This window comes from Megalops cyprinoides, chromosome 19 (genome assembly GCF_013368585.1).
Source record: "Megalops cyprinoides isolate fMegCyp1 chromosome 19, fMegCyp1.pri, whole genome shotgun sequence".
Lineage (NCBI taxonomy): Eukaryota > Metazoa > Chordata > Actinopteri > Elopiformes > Megalopidae > Megalops > Megalops cyprinoides.
The window spans coordinates 14566511-14582630 of NC_050601.1; the positions used below are offsets into that span (position 1 = coordinate 14566511).

At 45.2% G+C, this 16120-nt stretch overlaps 2 protein-coding genes and 1 non-coding gene across 3 annotated transcripts in view; all 3 read right to left on the reverse strand.

The window, feature by feature from the left end:
• LOC118794080 (rho GTPase-activating protein 23-like) overlaps positions 1 to 4040 on the reverse strand; it is a 79540-nt gene extending 75500 nt beyond the window's left edge. The window contains exon 1 of the mRNA XM_036552225.1: positions 3653 to 4040. Coding sequence (XP_036408118.1) covers positions 3653 to 3661 — 9 coding nt within the window. The 5' untranslated portion in view covers positions 3662 to 4040. The remainder of the gene's footprint in view (positions 1 to 3652) is intronic.
• Positions 4041 to 7823: 3783 nt separating this feature from the next.
• trnac-gca lies at positions 7824 to 7895 on the reverse strand. Its single transcript has one exon. It is a non-coding gene; the product is annotated as a tRNA-Cys (tRNA).
• Positions 7896 to 10617: 2722 nt separating this feature from the next.
• LOC118794431 (LIM and SH3 domain protein 1-like) overlaps positions 10618 to 16120 on the reverse strand; it is a 29057-nt gene continuing 23554 nt past the window's right edge. The window contains exons 6-7 of the mRNA XM_036552682.1: positions 15925 to 16025; positions 10618 to 15180 (exon numbers count right to left, since the gene is read on the reverse strand). Of these exons, the coding sequence (XP_036408575.1) occupies positions 15007 to 15180; positions 15925 to 16025 (275 nt within the window). The 3' untranslated portion in view covers positions 10618 to 15006. The remainder of the gene's footprint in view (positions 15181 to 15924; positions 16026 to 16120) is intronic.

A 16120-nucleotide genomic window follows, 5' to 3' on the forward strand; every position in this document is an offset into this window, starting at 1 on the left:
GGGAGCCAGGGCCCGTCTGGCCCTCACATCATTCTCGATAACTCACCGCCATCCACCAGAGAGGAGTTCACAGCGAAGTCAAGATGCTATCTTAACCGAGCCCGTTCCCCGGGGGTAAGGAGGGGGTTTGCACTGCGACTGTGGCGCGGGAGTTGGAGCGTGATTGGACAGAGCGGATGGGCTGCAGTGTGCCCTCGGGCAGGGGGACTGGGGAGAGTGGACAGGGGGCTTGGCTCCAGCCTCCAGCCTGGGACGGTCACTGCACTGCATCCGCTCACGCAGACACTTTATATAATCTGCCACTTCCTGTCCCGCTGCGAGCTGCTGCTCTTAGTAATCACTGTGTGTGTGTATATGTGTGTCACGTTGAAAAAAAATCACGAAACTGAAAATATTTTTAAAAATTTATACTTCAGCTCAATTCTATTATGTAACATTAATGGCAGTTAAAGCAAACTTCCTTAACTGTTTGTGCGTGTCATAATAATGTGTGCTACATGTGATTCCCAGTTTGTTGTTTCCTGTGCGTTCTGCAGAAACCCACATGGTGCCCGCCCGCCCACACACACACACACACACACACACACACACACGCACACACACACACACAGAAAACATCAAGCTAACCCCAGCATACTTTATGTTTCATTTTGAGTAGTGATATAATGTAAGATAAGAGTACTGTATGTGAAGTTAGTATGGTGACTTTTGGCCTACATCTTCCATACAGACTCTCCCTTGGTTATGAAGCCTTTTTTTAAAAACAGCTCCTGTTTCCAGCTTTGCACATCAGAAATGACACACTTTCTCTGGGATCTGTTTGCAAACAAACCCGAAATTTATGAGCGGCCTAAATCTTGATCATTTCCCTGAGAGAAACCCTTGAGATTTGGAATGTTGCATCAGCCCAGCGCCGGTGCCATCAGGGCAAACACGTTGCTGTTTTCGCTCAGAGAACAGAGTGCACAGCCACATCCGCACCACATCCACATCCACATCTCATTTCACATCCACTCACAAAGAAAACCGGTCTATTAAATTATTCCATTACAGTGCACTCCCTCATAAGAATCACATTTCTCTAATGTAATTTTATCATTGAAAACAACTGATTCTTTTGTCAGTGATTCCTGTAACAGGAGCGCACTGTGTTATGCCTGACTAGTAATTAATTATGCAGGCAGCATATTATTTTGTATTGTTGTAGCATAAACTAAAAATATGACATTTATATTCTGTATGAGTGCAGAACTGTATGTTATTGCCTTGGGTTTCACCAATGAACAGAGGGATGGTAACCAGCCATATACACACACATATAAACACACATACACACACACGCAGATGTATGCTCAGAGGCAGTGACATCATCTCTATACTGGGGGGGCTAACATCACCCAAACAAGGTGATTGTAGTTGTCCTCTCCCGAACTGACAATGCGTAATTCATCCTTAAAGGAGAAGAATGTGGAAGCACCTGGCTTCTCGGTCTGCTGTTTACAATTAGGCCCCAGAGGGAGGTCAAGACGTGCACACGGGAGAGAGAGAGAGAGAGAGAGAGAGAGAGAGAGAGAGGGATGAGGTAATTGACGGCTGCGAAACGCTCAACAGGAGAGGGGAGGGAGGGGGGACTGGGAGGGTGTGGCAAGTCTCTCGGCTCACCTCCCACCCCTGTTCATCACGCATGGACAAACAGCCACCTCCATCACGACACACGGCTCTAACAGACCTCCGCAGACAGGTGTCCGATGGAGATGGCAGCGTGCCTGTATGTGGCCCTGTGTGTTAGGGATGAGCCGGGGACAGAAACGGCCGCCGAGAGGGAGACGGGGAGAGAGGAAGAGACAGGGCAGAGAGATGGAGGGAGAGACGCAGAGAAAGGGGAGAGAGAGAAAAAGAGGGGGAATGGAAGAACAGAGGGAGGGGCATGGCGAGAGGTGAGAGAGAGAGAGTGGGAGCAGAAGGGGAGGTGGATAGATGAGAGGTGGAGGAAAAAACAAAGGGGCAGAGGGTAGGACACAGGGTGGCAGGGATGGAGGGAGTGACAGGGAGAGAGAGAGAGAGAGAGAGAGAGAGAGAGAGAGCAAGGAGGGATGAAGGGCGAGACGCAGTGAGAGAGGGAGGGATCGCTTCTCATCTTTCAATGTTGTCATTGTCAGTAGAGCAACAACTGAGGGTTCCCATTTCTCTCTCACAGAGGGCTTTCCTTTCTGTGTTCACTGGGCAGTTGCTGTGAGATGTCCTGATTTTATGACATAGCTTATGCCTTATAGTGGGAGCTCTGAAGTCAAATGTGTGTTCTTTTCCTAATTTGTTATGCATTACATTTAAAGTGCTTAGCACTGTTCAGTGTTATTTTTATTCATTTGATCAACTTTTTTCCAACATTTCGATCTATTCTAATATTTTATCCAAGGGATAAATTCAACAGCTTGCGTAGCACTCCAAATAAATGTTTCATGGGTGTCTTGAAGGGCTCAAAAAAATAAATAAACTAATTTTGGGGTCAGAGCTTAGTACTTTCATGGCTGTAAATTGACATTACTCCACCTCACAGAGTGCAATAGCCAGAGGTGGCTGACACAGAGACAGGGTTGCAAACAAAAGCAAAGTCCGAGATCCTCAGTCTGAAAACCAGGTGACCAAGCCACACCTTCATTCACATGGAGGCACTTGCTCTCACACACAGACACAAGCAAGTACACAGAAACCATGACCCCTAAACCACAAGCATCCCACACGCAAACCCACTCTCACAGGAACGCATACACTAACCGCCACAAACAAATCTCTGTTACATGCACAGTCACGGTTTCATGTTTCTTGCTCATACATTCACGCTCACACTCACACACACACTCTTTCACACACACACTTATTGAAGCAGCTGGTTCAAGCACAGTCAATGTCCTCGGAGGCAGCTACTAAACCACAGCCCACCTCACTTCTGCTCTCAGAGGCAAAATCCTTTCTGACCATGAAGCCAGTGTGTCATATGGCCTCCGGGACCAAAGAAACAAGAGAGCCACTCATCACTTTCGCTATCAAAGGCTGGGTGTACACCAGTATAAAAAAACCCCCACAGTGTTCGACCACACAGGAATAACAGGTGAAAGCCACAGTTCGATGCTTCCAAACTATCACCCCGCTCGCGAGAGCGCAGTCACCCAGCAAAAGCAAGCCCAAATTAGCATGCCAAATTCCCATGCCAATTGGTATTGTTGTGCGCTAATTGCTAATTATAACGAGACAGCAACATATGGTAATCAGGATCCGTTTTAACTCTCTGCTCCAGCACTCGCCCTTCCCTCTAAACCACAGAGTCCATCAGAGTAGAAAGAGTCACAAAAGCATAGTAAAACAACTAGCCCTTTTCAGTATCCTCAGTCGTCACACAGTGGTGTAAAGTACTACAGAGACAGCACACACACACACACACACACACACACACACACACACACAGAGTGAAGTTTATTAGCAAAAAGCTGTGAGTGAGTACAGAGGTGTCCTGCTGTGCTGTCTGTTGTTTGGTTTGTGTGATCCAGCTCTGTGTGGTTATGTGCTCCTGTGAGAGTGGGCTGAATGAATGGGGCTTTGCTGTTAGCTGTGGGGTGTGTGTGGGGAGTGGAGCCCCTGCCCGTGACCCCCTCACCTGGGCCATGTCTTCAGCGAGGCTCCTGCTGGCTCCTAGCCCCGGGCATGGCACTGAACGCAGCGCAGCAGAACCACACAGATCCTCGCCATCCCCTCCCTCAGAAGGGGCTGCCGCCGTCCCGCGAGACAGCCGGGGAAGGCGCCGCTGCGCCCGGCCGGAACGGCATGATTCCCCTCTCCCCTTGCTCCTTCCTCGTCCCCCCTGCTCCCTGTCTCTGACAGCTGCCGCTATCCGGCGAAAAGTCTTCTCTGTCCTCCCCTCTTGTCCCCTCTCCTCGTGTTGTGTCTCCGGCCAGTAATCCCCACTCCTTCACTCTGGCAGAAGGAACGCAAAGAATACCCCTCTCTTTCTCTCTTTCACTCTCTCTCGCTCGCTGTAAGCTGGCCTGTTGCCTCCCCTCTCCTCTCCCTCTTTCAACCCCCCCCCCCTCCCTCCACTTCCCTCCTCCCATGTCTCCCCTCCCCCCTCGCAGTATAGGCACAGGAGCATGAGACTCAGGGAGAGCGAGTGACAGAGAGGGGAGGAGGTGGTTGGGCAGAAGGAGACCATGTGACCCCCCAGCAGTGGTCTATGGGATTCTCTGACAGCTGTTCAGCTCATACCTCTGTGGAGAAGACTGTTGCCATTGACAACCACTGAGCTGGGGCAACCAGCCATAGGCATCCCAGTTCAAAGCCATTGGCTGACATTATTTAATCTCATACCTCCTACAGATAGTGTGCTGGGACTTGTAGTCTCACAGCTGCAAAAGGAAAAAGGGAGAACGAACGGTTCAGTCAGAGAAGCGCTTCTTGTTTGGTCATCCCGAGCATGATGCTAGCCACTCAGTGTATTTTTGCCATTTAGATACAGAATGCATTATTACTACTACTTCACTGTACTAATCTGAAGGCAAATGCCAGCTTTTCCACACACTCACTGGCTCACAGGCAGGGGAAAGACTGGGAGGGCTGGGCTCTTGGTCGCTCAGGAAGAAGACATCCTCTGGCGTTTCCCTCAGGCTGTATCGCGGGAAACTCCCACCCCACAACAACAGGAACTCAGGGCCTCTCTCTCTCCACTTTCGCCACTCTCATTCCCTGCAGTTCACATTAAAATGATTGACCTGAAGCCAGTCTGCCCCCAATCCCCAACAAGGCACTATTTACAACCAAGAGGGCCAGAAGTCACAGGGGGGATAAATGGTATGGGAAGCAAGATAGATGGAAATGATTTCAAAGCTGAACCTATAAAAGGCTATGTTTCCCAAGACAAAGTTCTGCAAAGGCTTTTTTTCACCTCATGTCCTGGCTTGGCCTGTTCCAAGTTAATACATAACATTCAGAACTGGAGTTCTGGTTATCGGTTGTATGTTAGACAGGATGTTAAACGGGGGCAACCCTGGAGTCCTGTGGAGGGGACATGGGGTCCTTAGACAAGGGGAAGTGAAGGGGCTGCACGCTGAGAGAAACATTGACCACAGCGTCAACTCCTCAGTCAAACAATAAGGCAAAACAGAAATATGATACATGTAGTCCGGCTTCCTCTCGAACAGCAGTGAATGAAAAGGGTTTGGTTTTAATTGTACAGGAATCATTTTGTCTTGGTGTATAAAATGCTTTGGCCCTGCACAAGTCCTATGCTTTTCTTAATATAAATAAAGAATAACAATAAAGTTATTTTGGTTTGAATTTCAGAAGACATGTGCAGCTGGCAGTGGGGGTGGGGGGTGGAACAACAGGAGTATTGTTGCGCTGTGAGGGGTAGATTATATTATCAGTGCTGGAATTCTGAATATTTCTCAGAGTGGGATAGGCAGGGCATTGACACATGGGATGGGAACTGGAGGAGCTTGGGAGGGGTTGGGGGTTACTGTGACCAGAGGGAGGAGGGGGTGGGGGGGCATATTTGCAAAAAAAAAAATCAAAGTAAAGAGATATAATTAGACTTGAGGAAGACAGACCTTTGGACGAAGTCCAGTGTGAGGTTAAGAGGCACGCAGTGGGGGGATCTGGAAAAAGCTCCTGTTTGGAACAACAGCCAAGGTCATTTACATCAGAATGGGGTGACAGAGCAGTGATATTCCATCATATCAATTTTCATCAAAGGTCTGTGGGCGCCACTGCAAATGAACATGGGGACGGTTTCCCAAGAGGAAAAATATTTCTCTATGATTTGCACAGTAGAGTAGCGCAAATCCACATGGGGACATTCCATTCAGTTCTATATTCAACCACTGACCATTGGCTTCAATTGGCTTCTTGACACCATGGCATTGTTCTACTATTGCATAGTCATAAAGGGCTCTGGACATCTAGTTTATTTGGCAAATGCAGCCATAAATGCATTAATAAATCAATGGATCAATAGATGCAGTAAGTCATGACCTTAAACTTCACATCCTTGATTTGCCAGCTGCGCAGTTGCAAGCTTGCTAGCTGTTACAGGTAGCTGAATGAAAGAATTATCCTGAATCTTATGATAGCTTGGAAGAAGAAATGTGAGGCTAATTTAATTGTATACAGACAGTAATTTCAAGATTTTAATTACTGTCGCAATGGAAAGACTTCCGCTTCATTATATAAGCTTGGCTTGTCTTGGCTTCTAATTTTGAGCCGTCCACCTCTTACTAAAGAAGGGCTATCGCATGTACGCAAACTGGTACGAGTGCGCCATCTATTGGACGCTTCGTAGAAATGGCGTAGAGGAGGGGGTAACCAGTCATCACTGAGCTTCAGAGAACGATTATAAAGGCCCACGTAAACTGCAGCATTACACAAAAGCTAAAGTGTATACATTCTTCATACATGTGTGAATTAAAGTGTATCTTGCGTTAAATTGAAACATGTTGTTGCTAATAAATGTCCCAATCTAGTGGGGTTTTAACATGAGTTTTTACTTTATCAGCCTGCCGATCATCGCTTTGGGACACGTCTGTGAATATCCGAGTTCGAAGACATGACAATAACCATCAGTTTAATATACACAGTCCCACGCCACTGCGAAGGAAACGGGAAGAATGGGATTAGGGGGGATTTAAAACTAGAACATTGCAAGGGCAAAGTTTTAGCTGTCTAAATTAACTGGGTTATAACCCTCTATTACACAATGTTGCCTCTAGGTAACATACCCATTTCTGGCCTTCCACACTCACACAAAATATATTGTGCCATTATTTAAAACATCACAGCGAAGGGAAGATCCTAAAGAAACCAACAGGAAACTTGCAGTTAGTTATAGGATAACTGGTTTTCCATTCAGAATCCTCTTGGTCATCATACAACGCGTGCACGTAAGTCATTTCGGCTCTGAAAAAAAAAAAACATCCCGATAAAGCACCGTCATTTCTCATTCAGTGAAAAATTGATTCAAAATGTAAGTGAACACGAGTGAGAATGTTTTTAATAGTATTTTATTTAAATGTATTTATCTAATGGGATATTGCTCAAATCTGTATGTTGCACCAGAGCAACAACATACCATAATGGAATCGCGTTGTACAGTGTCACTATGTTATCAAATGGTATAAATTCAGTGGCAACCTCCAAAGCACGTGCAGTGTAGTGCACATGTGCCATTTCAAAGACACGAGGATACTCATGTGTCTGATTTTATGGAGGTCTCGCTGCATTTTGAGTCGTCTCATTTCTCATTGTATTTCCACGCCTATTTCATGTTTAAGTCCATTTATTTCACTTTCCTCTCAATTAACTACACATGAACCAGCTTTCCACGCCTTCAAAATTTAAAGAATGAACGCGTTGGGTTGTGCACCCAGATTCCACATAGCGTCGCTATATCCTACAATAATGCTCATCATCATGCCTACGTGGCAACTCAGCAAGAACCGTCTAGGAATTAACCGAGATTCGTGGTTCTTCCATTTCGGTTAAAGGCGATATCTCAAACGCAGTTTCGGCAGTTGAGAAAGGAATTACATGCTGAGTAACGGAGCGGAGTAACGATGAGATGGGATTGTCTGGAGTGATCGCCCCCTGTAGCTTCACAGTTCTGTGGGGGCCACTGTAGCATCACATTTTGTCACTTGGCAGCCGCTCTTATTCAGAGATACAGTACATACCAGACGAATTTATTGAACCTTACATTTATATTTTGACACCCAACAGATTTATGCCCCGGTGTTGGAGTATGAAAGCCAACACCACAAAGTAAAAGAACCCTGTTCATCAGGGGGCACCCGGATTTGAACCGGGGACCTCTTGATCTGCAGTCAAATGCTCTACCACTGAGCTATACCCCCTTCACAACAACCGGACCACAGTTGGCAATAAAGAGTGAAGAATACAACTAAATGGCATACCATAAAATTGTGGCGGTTATTGTGACTATTAAATGCATTACAAATAGATTTTGTTCTGTGGTCTGCAGTAGGTTGGTTTCAGCACATCTTTTGTATGTAAAGTAGGAAATTAAAACTATCACAAGATAATAGTAGGATGTAAAACAGTGTTCCCTGGCTATGTACTGCAGTTCAGGCTTGAATATGACACTTCTGGTACTGATTGAAACACAATCCTTCTTTTTAAATCATATTTATGTAAACATGTAAGCCTACTTAAACTAAATTTATTTATGTTATTATACCTACAGCTTTTTTCAAAATACACCCATCATAAGCAACAATGATTCAGTTAGGCCAGAGGGCCGTTTTTAAGTGACAAATAAATGAGACACTTGGTGGTTCTAAAATGTCCTCAGTTTTATTTTTGGTAGATATCTTTCAACAGAAGAAGTGGATCCTGGCTCTGGGAGGGACCGGGACAGCTGAGAATGTAATTAATTTATGCAAGACAATTTTAATGACGACTCTCCAATTTGATCTAAAAAAAAACAAAAAAAAAAACAGACAATGCCTACTAATTCCGTGTAAATGTAAAACTAAAGCCTCTTTCTTCATATAGGAGCAAATGTGTCTGCATAATGGAGTAGCACTAAGCCAAATGAGTACCTTCACTGCTATTATGGCGGAAGACTGGAGATGGGGCTGTATGATTGGAGATGCATTAAGATAGGAGAGGCAGATCCTGTATCCAGAGATCGACATTACAAGTTGTTAATGTGCCTAAGAGTTGATTCAGTTCACCAGTAAAGTGCTTTACATGTACAAATTTACAGGACCTGCCATGGCTCTCCAGGGCAGATTGTCCTTTCCTTTTTAAATGGCTCTCCCTTTTAGTCAACAAATTAACTGACATGAAAATCAGACAATTGATAATGGTAAAAGAGGGAAAACAACTTAATATTGTGGAAGAAATGAGTCGTGCAGTAACAGAAAGGCATTTACATTTCACAAAGTGATCAGATATTACTTTTGCATTCAGAGGTACTGCTAAGGTTTTTATTTCTACAGTGTTTGAGGACTACAAACGCATGCACACTTAAATGTCATGTTTAAATACTACTGGCACACAAACTGTCTGCCACAATATTAGACACTGAGCTATAGGTCACAGTGGTAGGTTATACTTCCTATTGCACAGACATCTTCAAAACAAGACTGTTTTTGCACCGACCTCTGTGAGGGTTAGTGGTCTGAGCTTACAGAATGGAAACGGGAGGGGATTGTGATCCAGGGTGTAAGGAAGGCAAGGGTGGGGGATTACAGAGATGTATGCATGTTGAGTTTGAAAAGGAGGAAAATGTCCATGGTGTCTTTTCCGTAGAGAGGGAAGAGAGCGGGTGCTGCCCCTTCTAGCCCTTCATTGTTTCTTCCATCGGCTGGAGCATCTTCCGCACAACATGGTCAGCGTCCCCCCCCCTCTCCCCTCCTCTCACCTGTCTGTCTGCCCTGGATACATTCCACCCTGAAACACAAGGACAGAAACGCAGGCCATCAAAGTTTCTCCAGTGGGGGTGTGCCGTGGGCACCATTACTTTGTGCCACACTAATCCCATCACCCCTGAGCTTACTTCCTGCGTGTAGCGTTTGATCGGTAGCTACCAAGACATGCAGGCACACAATAATAAAAGTACACGCAAAGCATGTAATGTGACACTGCAACTGCATCTCCATTTAAAATAAGATTGGAAACGGTGTATTATTTAGTCCCAAGATCAACTATATGGAATTGCAAACATGGGAAATTGCAGTCCTGAATTACTGCTTTGCCAGACTGTAGATCTTTTCACGTCTGCTAAGGCTAATTCATAGTTAATGTTACGTTATAATATTGCGCTGACAAGCGCATCTGTGAATGCCCGTTATTCAGCAATATATTTAGTGACAGTCATATTTCAAATGAATATATTTGGGTCCATTCTATGTGTGGACAAGTAAATCCCATTTACAGTAGGCTGATTACGATCAACCGCGAAGTACCTTCTAAGCGCTGCAGGCAAATGACATTAAGATTCGGTTTTACCGCAATACATTAATTTTTAAGACATAAAATGGGGCACGTACCTTTATTCACAAGGTGCAGGGTGGATGCAACGAAAACAAAGCACGTCTGTTGTTTATTTTTCGTTCGCGTTATCACGCGCATTCCTCACAACATGTAGATGATGTAGGACAAGAAGACGAGACCGATAATGGCGAAAAACATCAAAACCAAAATGTCCACCATGGTGGGACAGAAGGACGCTCCGATGAAGATGCACTTTCCGGGATGAATATGAAAGAGCCGGCCGAGCGTCAGCGAGCAGCGCCTCCACTGCCGGAGAGAAGCGGTCGATAATTGTCAGAGCGGATTATTCTTTTCCGGTACAACTGCCCAGCTCCGAGGGAGGGGCTGTCAGATGCTGAGATTTTCTAGAATGTGTTTGTGGAATAGAGAATGTGGAATGAATGAACCAGAGTATGCTTTCAGGGAAGACATCAATGGCTGCATTGCTTCTAATTCGCAGAATTGTTCACTTTCTTACAAGTCATCAATGTGAAAAACTCAATAAACCTGCAAATACAGTATGTAATAAACACAAGAGGCCAGTGGGTAAAAATTACATTTTATTGAATCTGGAGAATCATTCATTACAAGTAGAGGTGCTGTGGCAGGGCAACAAGAGAAGCTAATCAAGTCATTGAAACTCAATAGGAGTCGCTGAATTTTTGAATATGTGTACACTATATATAATATATATATATATATATATATCAAAAAAATAATATGTTGAGGATGGAATGCATGAAATAGTTTTTTTATGTTTGTTCAATACTTTTTTTTCTTTTCTCATCTGAATACTGTACTGCATCAGAGGACAGAATCGTAGCACTGAATGGAAAAAAAAATGAGGGAGAGCAGGGATGGGGGTGGGGATGGTACTGGGTCCTTACAAATGGGGTCGCAAAAGGTTAGGAGAGGGGGGTTGGGGGGAGAACTCACAGTGGCCCAATGGAGTGTGGCTTGGGCAGGGGAGTAGAAGGAGGTGAGGGGTCTGGACAGACCCCAACACCTCAGTGGCACAAGATAGGTGTGTTTCAGTACAGCTTGTGCACAGATAGGTACATTCCAGGCAGTTCCAGTTCCTCCACCAGTCAGCTTGACTTCTCTCTGCACTTTATTCCTTACCTGACAGAGCTATCCAAAAATCAGGGGTACCATTCTCTCCTTCTGTGATCAGCATACTGCATATTTAATACTCCAGTCCAAGCACAGGTCGTGGTCACTCAACATCTGCTCCTGGTCGAAACTCTATTCAGGACTGGCTATCTGATCTCAGAAACTCCAGAAACCACACCTCGGAACGAAACACGGACAACGAGCTCTCTACCACAGAGAACAGGATACATGAAGGCAGTTTGTTATGTTCACTGAACAGTCTGCCTCTGATTAATCCAAGAGGATCACTCAATGGGCAAAAACCACTTGGTCCAACTCAAGGACGCTCTGCACACCACTCCAACCCACTTAGCTACTGTCTCCAGGGAGTAATTGTCCACTGTGCCTTTCCAACATCTGCTATTTATAAGCAGTGATATTCACCAGTAAAACATCCAGTTACTGAGTAGTGAGAACTATTTAAAAATGTTACTTGAGGTGTGATGTGTTGATGGCATTTGCGGTTTGAGAAGATGCAACGCTAATGATCATTATTCATCATGATTACACACTGCTGCGAGGAACTGAATTTCCAACAATAAACTAACTTCTAATCACCCCTACCACCAAGATATTCTAATTCTGATACTCTCATCCTTCTCTCCTATTTATTTTGTCAGTCTCTTCAGTCATGTCATCCCAATCACCATTCCCCAGTCTCCAGTGTTCTTGACCATAGGCCAACATGAAATTTAACAGAAGAAAAACACCCCAAAACAGCACAACAACTTCCACTCCTTGGTATAAACAACTATGTCCATCACTCTTATAAGTAATCCCTTTTCCCCCCATCACACCTTTTCATTTATTTCATGTTATTTTTTTTAAATACATACAGAATTCAGCATTGTCTTTCAGCTATACTCTGAAGCATTATATTTGCCGAAAATAAAGTATCTTTTCTGTTCGTTTCCCGCTGTGACAGTCACAGTGCATCACAAAATGAATCAGAGGGTGAAAAAAAAAGAAAAAGCAGGGAGAAATATGATTGACAGCGAGGGGGGACAGACTATTTGCTCACACGAAAACTCTCCGACTCTCAGCCTTTCACAATGGAAATGCTCTCCTCGTCTTGCTGAAGCTACGTACTTCACACGAAGGCAGGTGCTTGTGAATATTCATTAGCGGTGAGACGGCTGCTTGTTTGGTCCTGATTGCAACTATTGACATGCATACAGTCACCGCACCCACCAGTCATTCAGAATCAAAGTGCTTCCAGGCCTGCTTGTCTGCCAGCTCGTGAATATTCAGACACTGATAGAGAGAGATCTTCCCAAGAGCTCTTCAGCAGAGACAAGGAGGCACGCGGGGCTCGGCCTTCTTAAAGAAAATGCACTGTCTTTAGAAAGTGAGCTCCGTACGGGCAGGCTGGCCACTGATCAGAAAGTAGGCCATGGTTCTTCTTAACAAACAGTGGCATTTAGAGGGTAGCAACTCCAGTCTAGCCTGAAGCCCACTACATACTCAAAATGGTTAATTTAGTCCACAATGCTTTCTGACATCACAATGCTGTGTATGTGTAGTACATCATATTCCTGACCTACTACCTTGCATCACTGCATCAACGAAGGCTATTCCTCAGCATCCACCACATGGCAGGTCTGTGGACTTACTGGAGGAATATTTAAGCTGGAAGAAAACAAGATTCCTTCTCTTAAAAAAATCTCCAGTAGAAACCACACTTGCAACCAACAAACTATTATCATGGTGTGTATTGTTATGCAGGCCTGGCTCTATGGGGGTGCTTAGGGGTGCACTGCATCCCCAATTGTCTTCTTATATCCCAATGTCTGCATTGTATTTATGACTTTTTGTGCCCCCCGTGGTTTGCAATTGCACCCCTCTGTATTTTCCCCGAGCGCCAGGCCTGTGCTTTACTGGGAATGGAGGTGTTTTTACACACAGCCTATCTGCATTGGATATGTAGGGCTGTATGTTCCCTGCAGGGCTTTGGTTCAAGACCAAAGTGCCAATTGCAGATACTGTGGTTAAAGTTAATATCCAGCACTGATGTGCCTTAAAATAACAGACGGGTCTCAATGAAATCTGAACTACCCGCAAGGTCCAAATAGCGCAAATGTTGCAGTAGAGACACACCTGATTCCCTGAAATCAGACATTGCCCTCTGCTGAGTGTTTAAGGATATCAGGGGAGACCTGTACACAGGAGTATGTGTATCTTGGAGGATCCACAGCTAAGACACGTTAGACCGAATTACTTGATTATATCTTGAGTATATCTGTTGGTACAAGTTGTGACACCAGCCTGACTTGGTACATGAAACTGTCCTTCTTTATTTGATATTGTTTAATTGAATATAAAAAGATTTTTTTTCGGTCACTTTGGGGCGAAAGCAATGAGATGGAAAAAGAGCAAGATATGCGGAAAAATGAGCAACAATACAGGAATAACAAAAGTAACAATAATAACAATGCCATTAAACACAAATCTGATCATTGTCCTTTCAGGGCACATAACTCAAGATTAAGGATTGGAATGCTTGATTACAAAACAATGGAATGATAAAAGTGATTGAGAATTCTTTTTAGAATTGTGCTTGATCTCCTCTCTCCTGATTGTTCTAGTCTGTGGTTCTTCTCTGGGGGGGTGGCGGCTAGTAGTCGCATAGCAAAACCCCACTGACACTCATCCTCAAGAGAAACTGTTGTTTACAAAGCTGAAGGCATTTCAGGCAGCAAGTGCAAAAAAAAAAAACATTAAGATTGGTGCGCTGTCCCTCCGATTGCACCGTTACTGAGAGTACATGTGATTATAAACTCTGGTCAGCTTGAGTAACAGTTATACTGCCTACAGGCTCCACCCCTAAACCTGGTCTGCTCCTGATCCCTCGTCTCCAGCCAGTAATGAAATCCCAAAATCAGTTGTAGTCAGGTAGGCAGAAGCGAGATCTGACCCTGCCCAACAGCAGAAGGCATGTTTGGGCCTGGTGTGAGATTATGGAGCGCTCACACTAGCTGAACTGATGCCCCCGAGGGCAGGGAAGCTGCTCGGGTTAAGATTTGATTCCAGTTTTAATACAATACCCACAATGCTGTGCAAGACACACAAGCCACAAGTAAGAGCATGATACAGATATAAATATATAAAAATCTTTCTATTCGAAGCCACAGCAAAGGGGTATTTGGTGGATGTGCGGAATGTTTTGAGACAAAAACTCAAGATTGTACACAAATGCACTAGCACGCTGAACCTCCTTGCTGAACTATAAATGTGAACAGCTTGGTCCTAATTAAAGAAGGCAGTGGTTGTGGAGTGTTATGCTGATGGTACGAGTCAGGGCAAAAGTTCCACATGCCGAAGCATGATATCCAGCCGTCATGTTTCACCCATCCTACACAAACTCCTGCCATGGCAACAACATTCTTTGACAGGATGACTATGTCATCCGATCATATTTAAGACTTTATTCAGCTCAAAATGACTGTGGGTGTCCGAAGTGCTTTGGGTGGGTGGGGGGTCGCTTTAAGCAGTACAACCTCAAACTCTGTGTGAATTAAGACTTAAGTGCCACTTGTGACTGCACTTTGGTCGACCTCGAGAGACTGACAGGCAGACGAAGACAGACAGACTGACAGTCGGCGAGAGCCTGCCCTACGGGAGCTGAGCGCAAGAACAGAAGAAAGTAGACGTGAACGAGGGGGTTCGGGTATTAAAGAGCAGAGCAAACCAATGAGCGAAATAACAAGAAAGCGGATTAAAAATGCGATGGCACTGGGCTTTTCTTTCCCTCCCTTTTCTCCTCCTCCTCCTCCTCCTCCTCAGACCCTTCCTCTCTCCCTGCCCGCCCCTCTCTCAGATGGCCTCCACGTAGTTGGCGGGCAGCATGCCCTGTTGGCCTGTGCGCTCCACGCGGCCGTACATCCAGCCCTCGTCGATCTGCTGCACGTCCAGGATCATGTCCCCGTCCAGGAAGGACACCTCGTCTTCGTCCGCCGCGGTGTAGTCGTACACCGCCCGGTACCGCTTCTGAACACGGAGACAGACAGGGTTAGACTTCGGGGGTGGGCACTGGCTTTACACGCTGAGATGGGTAGGGGTTTTATACACCGAGACGGACATGGTAAGACCCAGGGGAAACTACTGTTTTTACATGCACAAATGGATAAGGTTAGATTCCGGGGCGGACACTGGTTTTACACAGTGAGATGGGTACGGGTAGACCCTGGAGCAGGTACTGCTTTTACACACTGAGATGGACGTGGTAAGAACCAGGGGAACCTACTGATTTTACATACACATATGGATAGGCTTAGACCCAGCGGTGGATACTGCATTTAGTAAAATATCACCCTCACAGTGAGGTTGCTCTCAAAAGTTGAAGAACTATTTATTGCACAGAACAGACAGATGTTTCGACCATTCCAGTTCTGCCTGACAAGCCTGATGTTGAAACATTGTCTGTTCATTCAGCACAATAAATACACACCAGCGTTTTGGAACAACATCAGTGCGCGGCTAATATATTACTCACAGTTTCCCATTTGCCATACACATGTGACAAATTAGGACGAGCCTGTGTTTCTTCTGCTCCAAGTTCTGCTTTCATACACACAGACAGATGGGGATTAGACAAAGAGATACACTGAGAGACACAGGGTTTTTCCCTCTATGGGAAGTGTTAGGGTTAAATTCCATTGTGCACGACACACATAAAGACAGACAGGGTTAGAAACAGCAGGGAAGGACAGCGAGAATTCCTCAATTCCTTACCCCTGCACTAGGGGGCGGTGCAGCTGCCGCTTGGCGCACAGGTTCAGGGGCTGGCTCGTAGTTGTAGTTCTGAGAGGCAGCAGGCTGCTGTTGATATGCAGCTGCCACATAGACCGACAAACACAGACAGTAAATTACAGTGAGATGGTGCTCCTGCACTGGGTGCTTTACATCCGTAGTTTTTACATCACTCATA